This window comes from Phyllobates terribilis, unplaced genomic scaffold, assembly GCF_046119375.1.
Source record: "Phyllobates terribilis strain yellow unplaced genomic scaffold, ASM4611937v1 Scaffold_10__3_contigs__length_209671492, whole genome shotgun sequence".
In the NCBI taxonomy this organism is placed as follows: domain Eukaryota; kingdom Metazoa; phylum Chordata; class Amphibia; order Anura; family Dendrobatidae; genus Phyllobates; species Phyllobates terribilis.
In genome coordinates this window covers 152,947,050-152,959,231 of record NW_027362770.1, presented here as the reverse complement: position 1 = coordinate 152,959,231, position 12,182 = coordinate 152,947,050, and the positions used below count along the sequence as shown (strand labels likewise).

Below are 12,182 nucleotides of genomic sequence, written 5' to 3'. Positions count from 1 at the left end.
TACCCTCTGCACTATACCCTCTGTACAATACTCTCTGCACTATACCCTCTACACTATACCCTCTGCTCTATACCCTCTGCACTATGCCCTTTGCACTATTCCCTCTACTCTACTCCCTCTGTACTATTACCTCGGCACTATACCCTCTGCACTATTCCCTCTGCACTATTCCCTTTGTACTATTCCTTCTGCACAATTCCCTCTGCACTATACCCTCTGCGCTACTCCCTCTGCACTATTCCCTCTGCACAATACTCTCTGCACTATACCCTCTACACCTTACCCTCTGCACTATACCCTCTGGACTATGCCCTTTGCACTATGCCCTCTGCTCTACTCCCTCTGTACTACTACCTCGGCACTATTACCTCGGCACTATACCCTCTACACTATACCCTCTACACTATTCCCTCTGCACTATTCCCTCTGCACTACTCCCTCTGTACTATTACCTGGGCACTATACCCTCCGCACTATTCCCTCTTCACTATACCCTCTGCACTATTCCCTCTGCACTATTCGCTCTGCACTATATCCTTTGCGCTATTCCCTTTGTGCTATTCCCCTTGCACTATTCCCTCTGTACTATTACCTGGGCACTATACCCTAAGCACTATTCCCTCTTCACTATACCCTCTGCACTATTCCCTCTGCACTACTCCCTCTGCACTATATCCTTTGCGCTATTCCCTCTGCACTATTCCCTTTTCACAATTCCCTCTGTACTACTCCCTCTGCACTATACCCTCTGCACTATTCCCTCTGCACTGTCACCTCTGCACTACTCCCTCTGCAGTATTCCCTTTGCGCTATTCCCTTTGCACTGTACCCTCTGCACTACTCCCTCGGCACTATACCCTCTGCACTATTCCCTCTGCAGTATTCCCTCTGCACTATACCCTCTGCACTATTCTCTCTGCACTATTCCCTCTGCATTGTTACCTCTGCACTATACCCTCTGCACCATTAGCCAACTCTTTCAGGACTCCAGGAGGTTTCCCCGTTTTCTGTGAGAGTTGGCAATAATGCCTTATGTACAATCCTGAAGAGCCGAAGACGATTTTGAGCTTCTTACCTCATGAATTCCAAAATGGGCATAAGAGTCAAAGTAGTAATCCCTGGAGGTCATCTCCTCTGGATTTAGCAGTTTGGCCATTTTGCCTCTTCCTGGGCAACTAGGCTGAATGGGGGTGTGGATCACATGCTGAACGGGCTGGACAGGCTTTGGACGCGCCACTGGCTGGACAGTTTGGGAAGGTCCACTACAAACCTACAAGAGAGGAAGAAAAGTACGAGATCTGTCAACAACAGGAAACCTACTTGCTGACGCTTTCCATCTAAAAACAATACAAAAATAACTACAAAAAAAAAGGTAATCCTTCATTTCAATCTATTTTAGCAAAATATTTATTATTTTTTGCAATTCTCAATAGCCCGTCTGCCATTGTTTTCAATACATCGGTTTTTCATTTATTCTTATTCAACAGGAAAATAATTGCAATGACAAGATGAGACGATCAAAGAGAAAACAAGACAAAACAGCCTAAAAGAGCAAACTAAAAATAGTCTCTGCGAGGGGAATTGTATAATGGTATTTGGACGGCACGGAGGAAATCTCAAAAGTAAATTCAGGAACGGCCGCGACGGGGAAAGGAAAGAACGAAACGCCAAATCCTCAGCGCAACTAACTTGTCACCAGCTAAAGAGGTTAATTTATTAAAGTGTAAGGTCCAGGTGTCTGCGCCGCAACGTGGAGAAACTCCCAGCGCCTTTCCGACCTTCTAAATTTAGAACCCTGTCGATCCTGATGCATTATCACAGCGGCTTTCAAATGTTTCTCAGAAAAGCAATAAACACACAGACCTGGGAGAAACAATTATAGGCTCAATGTCTACAGGATCAGTAATGTAATGTATGTACACAGTGACTGCACCAGCAGAATAGTGAGTGCAGCTCTGGAGTATAATACAGGATGTAACTCAGGATCAGTAATGTAATGTATGTACACAGTGACTGCACCAGCAGAATAGTGAGTGCAGCTCTGGAGTATAATACAGGATGTAACTCAGGATCAGTATAGGATCAGTAATGTAATGTATGTACTCAGTGACTGCACCAGCAGAATAGTGAGTGCAGCTCTGGAGTATAATACAGGATGTAACTCAGGATCAGTACAGGATCAGTAATGTAATGTATGTACTCAGTGACTGCACCAGCAGAATAGTGAGTGCAGCTCTGGAGTATAATACAGGATGTAACTCAGGATCAGTACAGGATCAGTAATGTAATGTATGTACACAGTGACTGCACCAGCAGAATAGTGAGTGCAGCTCTGGAGTATAATACAGGATGTAACTCAGGATCAGTATAGGATCAGTAATGTAATGTATGTACTCAGTGACTGCACCAGCAGAATAGTGAGTGCAGCTCTGGAGTATAATACAGGATGTAACTCAGGATCAGTACAGGATCAGTAATGTAATGTATGTACTCAGTGACTGCACCAGCAGAATAGTGAGTGCAGCTCTGGAGTATAATACAGGATGTAACTCAGGATCAGTACAGGATCAGTAATGTAATGTATGTACACAGTGACGGCACCAGCAGAATAGTGAGTGCAGCACTGGAGTATAATACAGGATGTAACGCAGGATCAGTACTGTAATGTATGTACACAGTGACTGCACCAGCAGAATAGTGAGTGCAGCTCTGGGGTATAATACAGGATGTAACTCAGGATCAGTAATGTAATGTACGTGCACAGTGACTGCACCAGCAGAATAGTGAGCGCAGCTATGGAGTGTAATACAGGATGTAACTCAGGATCAGTAATGTAATGTATGTACACAGTGACTGCACCAGCAGAATAGTGAGTGCAGCTCTGGAGTGTAATACAGGATGTAACTCAGGATCAGTAATGTAATGTATGTACACAGTGACTGCACCAGCAGAATAGTGAGTGCAGCTCTGGAGTGTAATACAGGATGTAACTCAGGATCAGTAATGTAATGTATGTACACAGTGAGTGCACCAGCAGAATAGTGAGTGCAGCTCTGGAGGATAATACAGGAGGTAACTCAGGATCAGTAATGTAATGTATGTACACAGTGACTGCACCAGCAGAATAGTGAGTGCAGCTCTGGAGTATAATACAGGATGTAACTCAGGATCAGTAATGTAATGTATGTGCACAGTGACTGCACCAGCAGAATAGTGAGTGCAGCTCTGGAGTATAATACAGGATGTAACTCAGGATCAGTACAGGATCAGTAATGTAATGTATGTACACAGTGACTGCACCAGCAGAATAGTGAGTGCAGATCTGGACTATAATACAGGATGTAACTCAGGATCAGTACAGGATCAGTAATGTAATGTATGTACACAGTGACGGCACCAGCAGAATAGTGAGTGCAGCACTGGAGTATAATACAGGATGTAACGCAGGATCAGTACTGTAATGTATGTGTAGCACCCTGAGGATTCGGCTGCTACAGGGGTATTGCACCTCAACCCAGAGGTGTGATATTCCACTCCCGGGTAAGGATGGAGTGTGGAACTGAGCTCAGAAAGCTGCATGCACTACACACATCCCATTTCCGAGGAGCAGACCAACGGTACTCCCACTTAGAAATGTGCAGGTACGACCGAGTCTGTTCCTGGCTGGAGTGGGAGGGGGGTGGTACATCCCAGTAGTGTAGGGGCAGATAGGGGGAGCAGCCTGGGTAAAGATAGGAGCTCATTGGGTGCTGGTCACCTGAGCTCACACATAGAGGGAGTATATAAGGTGGGCACCATCTTAGATCAGGGTCAGTCTTTTGCAGAGGAGCCAGTCAGTCTGTCAGTTTTTTGCAGAGTCAGAGGAAGAGAGCAGAAAGCAGAGAAGCCCCAGAGAGAGTGAGAGTGGAGCAAGAAAGACCCAGAGGGGGAAACAAGAAGGAACTCTGAGAACCCACATACAAACCTAGGGTGAAGAGTTGGCAAAAGGGTACCGGATCCCAAACTGGTGGGGGCTAAAGCACACCTCAGCCAGAGACCGGAGGCCGTGGGCAGGATCTGCCACGGCCACCCACCACATCTACCCTGAAGGCAAACCACGTGTAGGGTCAGGGAACCCAAGGCCAAGGGTCTCCCAACAGAAGGCCCGAGGGAGCTGGACCTAGGTGGATCCCTGGTGGGGACGGCCAGAAGAAAGGACAAGAAGGAGGGCTCAGGGACACGCTCCGGACTTGCTTGGGGGTTGGCTGAATCCAGGACCTGGTGGACGCAGCACGGCTCGGGTGGTCACTTAAGGCCGGAGTGACCGGAATATCTGCAGTAAGTAAACACCCTGAACTGCACAACCCGACTCTGTCTTTCATTATCATCCACGCTGCACCACCACAACCCCCATCCTCTGCACCTGACCCCCTGAGGCCATACCCCTCCCGTTGGGGGTTATACTATCTAAAGCTGCACCAACACCATCAGCCTCAGCGGACCCTGCTGCAGCGGCGGCCGTAGTGACCGCAATCCAACGGGTGGCGTAGTCGACATAACGAACTTTGTAACATCTGTAGGACTGCCACATACTCTGAGCTTGACACCCTGGGCACGGACCGGGTCACAGCCACTCAGAGACTACAACCCCCATCTGATCCGGCTCCGGGTATTCCCCTAAAGAATATGGCCCAGGGGGCGCGTCAACTTTGGCGTAGTCGGCAGGATCACGTGCCCGCAACACCCGGGTACTGCGTGCCTGAAGAAAAGAACAAGTTTACCTCAAAAAGAAGTCTCCTGCCGGTTCCGGAGGGTCCCCGCCATCGGACTCCGTCACAGATCGATTCCCGCCGGTTGTCCGCCATTAACAGCTTTTTCCCGCCATCTGCAGAGTTTCCCGCCACTGGGAGACGATTCCCGCCATTTCCAAAGGTTTCCCGCCTTGGAAGAGCGGACGCCATTATGGGCGTGCCAGAGGGTGGCAAGAGGCCACCTCCCATCGTGGGCCAGGACCGAAAATGGCGCCAAAAGTGGAAACCGCCCCCACCAACAGAGACTGTGATGCTAGAGGTGTCTGTCAGCGTGAAAGAACTGCCCCTGGAGCTGACAATCACCAAGTGGCCCCGGGACCGCCCTCGAAGTGGGAGGACTGAGAAGGAGAGAGCAAAGTTGGGTGTCGCCTGGAGCAGTCTGGAGAGAGCGCACCCGGAGACAAGAAGCCTAGAGCGGAGTCCAGAAGAAGCTTACCCGGAGATGGAAGAAGAGCAGAGCAGCACCGGCCCGCTGGCCAGGAGCCTGCTGGAGACAACGGAAAGAGAGCAGAGCAGCACCGACCCGTTGGTCAGGAGCCTGCTAGAAGCAACGACCCCACTAGGCTTAGTGGAGGTCTTGGCACAGCTCCCCCGAGATCGGGAGTGTGCACAGACTGCGCTGGAGGGCCTCGCACGGAGGATGGCCCGGGTGCAACGAGAGACGTTGGCGGAGTGGAGCCGAGAGATGGCCCAGCGGACCGAGACTCGTCAGCGGAGCACGCCACCCGAGACGAGGAGACAGACCGCCTCTGAGGATGGCGCAGGAGGACTGAAGGCCGGAGACGGCGCCGAGAAGGGAGCCGAACGAAAGGAGGCAGGTAAAGGGGACGTCTCTACCCCAAACCGGGAAACCGCGTACCTGCCCCAGCTCCCCGTCGCAGAGCCCGAAGTACCCCCTGCCGTGCCCGTAACCGCAACGTCACCGCCACAGACTAGGCCTCAACCGGAAGCCGCGGCCGCGACCCCTGTGACGTCATACGCCTCGACCCCGAGCGTGACCAAGCAGGAAGTACCATCGGCCTGGTCGCAAGGCCTAGTACCCCCGGGCGCCGCAATACCAACAGCGCCCCCTACCTCCGCGGAGCCACCGGCCTGGTCGCAGGGTCAAGTAGCCCAGGGCGCCGCCGTCCTTACGGTGCCCTTCACTTTCCAGGTGCCCCAGGCCTGGCCGCAAGGCCTGGGCAACCCGGGCGCCACCACCACCGCGCCCATAAAACCAAGAGTGCCGCATCTGGGAGAAGATCTGTTCGTCCAGCATACGTGCCCGGATGGGCAGCCCTTTATATGGCCACCGGAGTTTCACCATCCCCGACTCCGGAAAGAGAGACCCCTAGACGAGCCCCTGATTCCGGTTCCAAAGCCCATAAAAAGGATCTCGCCCCCGCTAGAAGAGACCCAGTTTGAGTGGGACCTCACCGGAGAAGACCTCATGGGGTTCACTCAGGAGACTCGGGCAGCCGCAGCGGAGCGTGCAGAGTGCTGCCGGCAGCAGCTCGAGGTCTTTGAGAGGGAGCGGAGAGAGAGGCGGGTCCGAGAACAACAAGCCCAAATAAAGAGCGCGGAGCAGAAGAGCCGGGCCAGGAGGAGTCCCCGTGCAGCTCATGGTCCCCCTTCCACCGGGACTGTGATAAAATTCAACATGCAGCACGGATGGGGCTTTATCAGAGACCATCGAGCAAGAGGACCCGGACGGGTCTGAAACTGAAACTGTCCACAAAGAAAGAGCAGGAGGACGTCGTCGTTGAGTACAGCGGAGTAGAAGCTGTATATAGTTGCCCGTCGGGGCACAGTGAACTGTTGCTAATATAGTCCCCGTTGGGACCAGCAAATTGAACTGTTACCCGTATTTCCCTTAATCCCTCTGACCGAGGACTGAGAGCGGTCATCCCTATTCCCATTACCTGGCCGAGGACTGAGAGCGGCCATATCCCTTGTATATAGTTGCGCTTCCTAAAGCGCCCCCTACCTGTTTTATAGGAAACCGTGTTTGTTCTTCAAGAGACTGTCGCACTTTACCCGGTCACAAGTCGCACCGTGGCCGGAGGAACAAGAATGTTTTTTTTGAAAAGTTTTATATGATGTTTTATTATGTTGTTTATGCAAAAATTGTATGTTTTGGTGTTGTTTATATCTTACAGCCCGAGGACGTGCTGTGATTTACCAGGGGGGAATGTAGCACCCTGAGGATTCGGCTGCTACAGGGGTATTGCACCTCAACCCAGAGGTGTGATATTCCACTCCCGGGTAAGGATGGAGTGTGGAACTGAGCTCAGAAAGCTGCATGCACTACACACATCCCATTTCCGAGGAGCAGACCAACGGTACTCCCACTTAGAAATGTGCAGGTACGACCGAGTCTGTTCCTGGCTGGAGTGGGAGGGGGGTGGTACATCCCAGTAGTGTAGGGGCAGATAGGGGGAGCAGCCTGGGTAAAGATAGGAGCTCATTGGGTGCTGGTCACCTGAGCTCACACATAGAGGGAGTATATAAGGTGGGCACCATCTTAGATCAGGGTCAGTCTTTTGCAGAGGAGCCAGTCAGTCTGTCAGTTTTTTGCAGAGTCAGAGGAAGAGAGCAGAAAGCAGAGAAGCCCCAGAGAGAGTGAGAGTGGAGCAAGAAAGACCCAGAGGGGGAAACAAGAAGGAACTCTGAGAACCCACATACAAACCTAGGGTGAAGAGTTGGCAAAAGGGTACCGGATCCCAAACTGGTGGGGGCTAAAGCACACCTCAGCCAGAGACCGGAGGCCGTGGGCAGGATCTGCCACGGCCACCCACCACATCTACCCTGAAGGCAAACCACGTGTAGGGTCAGGGAACCCAAGGCCAAGGGTCTCCCAACAGAAGGCCCGAGGGAGCTGGACCTAGGTGGATCCCTGGTGGGGACGGCCAGAAGAAAGGACAAGAAGGAGGGCTCAGGGACACGCTCCGGACTTGCTTGGGGGTTGGCTGAATCCAGGACCTGGTGGACGCAGCACGGCTCGGGTGGTCACTTAAGGCCGGAGTGACCGGAATATCTGCAGTAAGTAAACACCCTGAACTGCACAACCCGACTCTGTCTTTCATTATCATCCACGCTGCACCACCACAACCCCCATCCTCTGCACCTGACCCCCTGAGGCCATACCCCTCCCGTTGGGGGTTATACTATCTAAAGCTGCACCAACACCATCAGCCTCAGCAGACCCTGCTGCAGCGGCGGCCGTAGTGACCGCAATCCAACAGGTGGCGTAGTCGACATAACGAACTTTGTAACATCTGTAGGACTGCCACATACTCTGAGCTTGACACCCTGGGCACGGACCGGGTCACAGCCACTCGGAGACTACAACCCCCATCTGATCCGGCTCCGGGTATTCCCCTAAAGAATATGGCCCAGGGGGCGCGTCATATGTACACAGTGACTGCACCAGCAGAATAGTGAGTGCAGCTCTGGGGTATAATACAGGATGTAACTCAGGATCAGTAATGTAATGTACGTGCACAGTGACTGCACCAGCAGAATAGTGAGCGCAGCTATGGAGTGTAATACAGGATGTAACTCAGGATCAGTAATGTAATGTATGTACACAGTGACTGCACCAGCAGAATAGTGAGTGCAGCTCTGGAGTGTAATACAGGATGTAACTCAGGATCAGTAATGTAATGTATGTACACAGTGACTGCACCAGCAGAATAGTGAGTGCAGCTCTGGAGTGTAATACAGGATGTAACTCAGGATCAGTAATGTAATGTATGTACACAGTGAGTGCACCAGCAGAATAGTGAGTGCAGCTCTGGAGGATAATACAGGAGGTAACTCAGGATCAGTAATGTAATGTATGTACACAGTGACTGCACCAGCAGAATAGTGAGTGCAGCTCTGGAGTATAATACAGGATGTAACTCAGGATCAGTAATGTAATGTATGTGCACAGTGACTGCACCAGCAGAATAGTGAGTGCAGCTCTGGAGTATAATACAGGATGTAACTCAGGATCAGTACAGGATCAATAATGTAATGTGTGTACACAGTGACAGCACCAGCAGAATAGTGAGTGCAGCTCTGGAGTATAATACAGGATGTAACTCAGGATCAGTACAGGATCAATAATGTAATGTATGTACACAGTGACTGCACCAGCAGCATACTGGGTGCAGCTCTGATCAGCTGCTAGTCAGTGTGGTGATTGCGGGTGTGGTGGCTGCAGATCCTGCTGTGAGCTCCTGATCTCTGAGAAACCAACACCTCTCCACCTGGGGACCTGCTCTCTCTCTTTCCCAGGGAGGGAGCGGGTTTCTGGGATGAGTGAGGGAGCCAAGCCCCAGGCTTCTGCTTCCCGAACCAGGCCGGCGGGGGGCAGAAGAAACCAGCAACCGGCCTGCACATCAGAGGACTCGGGGGTGAGACGCTCCACCAGGAGTCGCAGCACTGTGGCTCCTACACCCCCGGAACTGTGGAGACCCCTAGAAGCCGCAAGGCTTCCAGCATGGAGGTGAAGCCTGACAGCGGCGTGCACGATGGTGCTCCTTCCGGAGGAAAGCTGAGTGCTCACAGAGGTGAGGCCGACCTCCCTGAGGGGGGTTGGGCGCTGCAGGGACCCCGGGAGTCTGTGTCCATCTATGCCTCCCGGGTCATGATCCACCTCCATGAGTATGAAGATGCGAGTAAACTCATCAGGAGGCTCCGGGAGGAGCTGCGCTGCACAAGCGCCAAAGCTGCGGGGGCCTCCAAACAGAGCAAGGCTAAACTCCAGGCCGAGGTAAAGCGACTGACCAGCGAGATTCACCTGCTGGAACTGAGGAAAGCTGACATCAGGGAGCAGAGTGGTCATTTCAAAGAAAAACTAAAAAATGAAGACCGCTTTAGAGAAATGGCTGATACCAGAGAGCAAAGGCAGATGGGGCTGCAGCCTGAGAGCCAGGTGGATGATGAGAGTGATGATGACCAGCAGCAAGCCCCACCTGGCAGCCTGCAAAGTCACCCGCAGGCCACGTGCAGCGAGCTCCCTGCAGGACAGGCGACAGTGACATCCGGTCGCAGTTCTGCCGGCTCTGGGGAGGACAGTGACAGCAGCGGCCAGGGAGGGGCGCTAATGGCGGAGATTAAGCTCCTGGAGTCCCCAGTGTGCCTCCAAAACTTCCATCTTGGTGACGATCTACCAGAAGAGGCACCTGGGGGCCAAAAAAGGCAAAGAAGACCAAGCCAAAGCTGCAGGAGGCGGTAAGATACGTATATGCCCCCCTCCCTGTACCCCCTGAGTCGGCGGCAGGCTCAGATCGCTGTATAAGCCCCGTTGCCCAGCCCAGCCCGGGTTCTGCTGTGGATCCGGTGCAAAGGCGCGGGGAGATTACAGAGCGCGGTAGTGAGGCGCAGAGCTCCGTCTCTGCTTGTAGTAGCGGGGACGCAGCAGGAGGTGCATCAGCCGAGAGGCTGGACAGTGAGGGCGGCCCGGCGGCGGGCGTTCCATCAGGCCACGATGCTGTGGTGCGCTCCTCAGTGGGAGGGGGGAGCAGCCCGGTGTCGGGGGCAGCTCCGGTAGCCTCGGCACCTCTGAATGCTGTTGCCGCTGATCACTTAGTTGAGAAGCGACGGCAGTGTGAGGGGGCTGTCGGGGCTGAGCGTTCCGGTCCTCCCACGAAAGTGCTATTTTGTGTTGGCGTCGCTGGTCCGGAAGATCCTGATGCTAAAGATCAGTGGCGCCTAACAACATCTAAAGATCAGCGGCACATTATTCCGAATGCCAAACAGCGGAAATTACCGATCAATGATGTGGAGGGCACACATAAGACCGGGGGTGAGGTCGCCTCCAGTTCTATGGAGGTGACTGAGCCCCTTGTGCCTGATGCAGAGGTCAAAATGTCATCCGCCATTGTCACTGGTCCAGCAGGAATGAATGTGGTGGTGGGGGTGAATGAGGCTAATTCATTGTCTAGTGGTGTGGTTGCTGGTTTGGTGGAGGGTGAGATGGAGGTGGGTAATGGTGTTGCTGTTCGGGCTGATGTGGTCACTGGTCCGGTTGCCCCCCCGGGGGTGGCAACACCTGTCCAGAGTTATGCCAGTGTCACCTCCGGGGCAAGTAGGGCATCCTCCTTGTCTCCGGGCTTTGGGGACGGCATGTTGCAACGGCGCCTTCTGGAGGCTCTAAAGAAGGGGGAGAGATCACTAATGGTAGAGGGTCGAGAGGTTGATCTATCCTTCTGGATAGAGAGGCATGGCCTCGGGGCCTTCCGAGAGCAAAAAGGGGGGGATACAGTGTGGTCCCTCCCAACAGCCGGGCCAGGCAGTGTGCGTAGGAATGTGGTCCGTCTTCGGTGGAGGGGCAGTGATGCATGTCCTCCAAGGTCTAAAGTTGTGGAGCTCCTGCTGAGGATGGGCTTCAAGGCGATTGACATCTACGCCTTAATACATCTCTATTCCACGCCTGAGTTTGATATCAGCTTTGTTCGGCCGGAGGGGCTTGAGCTCTTCTGGGCGAATTATGAGCTGGCAAAAAATGAGCCCGGCTGGCGAGACTTTGCCGTTCAGGCAGTGTCTCGCCAAAACCAGATCAAGAAAGTGACCATGATGACTCGTAACGAGTCGCTTTCTTGCTATGACATCATGACGTGGCTTGGTCGGTATGGAGAGGTGGTGGAGATGCCAAAGAAAAACCGCGACGAGTTTGGTATCTGGTCAGGGGCCTGGACGTTTATGGTAAAACTTAAGCGTTCAGGTGGTACGGTTGCCCACATTCCATCGTCTGCCTTCCTGGGTAGGGATCGTATCCTGGTCTTCTACCAGGGGCAACCGAAGCTCTGTCACAGGTGCGGCGACCCCACACACTTCAGTGCAAACTGCACTGTGCAGAAATGCGCGTTGTGTGGGGGTGTCGGCCATCTTGCCGCCTCTTGTGTGGAGATTAGGTGCCACCTGTGTGGTGAGTTAGGTCACCCATTCAGCCGTTGTCCTCGCTCCTTCGCTAATGCAGTCGAGACCCCGGTGGGAGTAAGCCGTGAGGCCGATTCTGCTGGGGAGGGGACTAGCAGGGGTGGGGGAGCTGAGGGGCCAGGGAAGAAAAGCAATAAAAAGACGCCTGCCCAGCTGAGGCGTCTAGACAAGCGCAGACAGGAGAGGGAGCGGGGCGAGCCCCAGACTACCGGGGCAGCCCCTGTCCTGGATGCCAGTCTTGCTGCTGAGGCCCCGAGGGATGATGAGTTGGATGAGGAGGTCAGGAGGATCCACAGGGAGGAAACCGCCTCTGCCTCAGAATCCTCCCATTATGAAAGTATGGATGAGGATAATAAGCGGTGGCTAGAGAACAAGCGTAAGCTCGGCACCAAAAAGAAGAGAAAGAAGGGAGATAAAACATCTTCTCCCGCTCTGACCAAGGTACCTAAGGAAGGTAAAACTGACTCCCCTCTGGTTGGTCTT

General features: G+C 53.1%; 1 protein-coding gene across 3 annotated transcripts in view; it reads right to left on the bottom strand.

Moving 5' to 3' along the window:
* Positions 1–12,182, bottom strand: part of PRMT8 (protein arginine methyltransferase 8) — a 288,767-nt gene that overhangs the window by 134,291 nt on the left and 142,294 nt on the right. For all 3 annotated transcript variants that reach the window (XM_073649943.1, XM_073649942.1, XM_073649944.1), the window contains exon 2: positions 1,076–1,270. In XM_073649943.1, the coding sequence (XP_073506044.1) occupies positions 1,076–1,270 (195 nt within the window). The remainder of the gene's footprint in view (positions 1–1,075; positions 1,271–12,182) is intronic.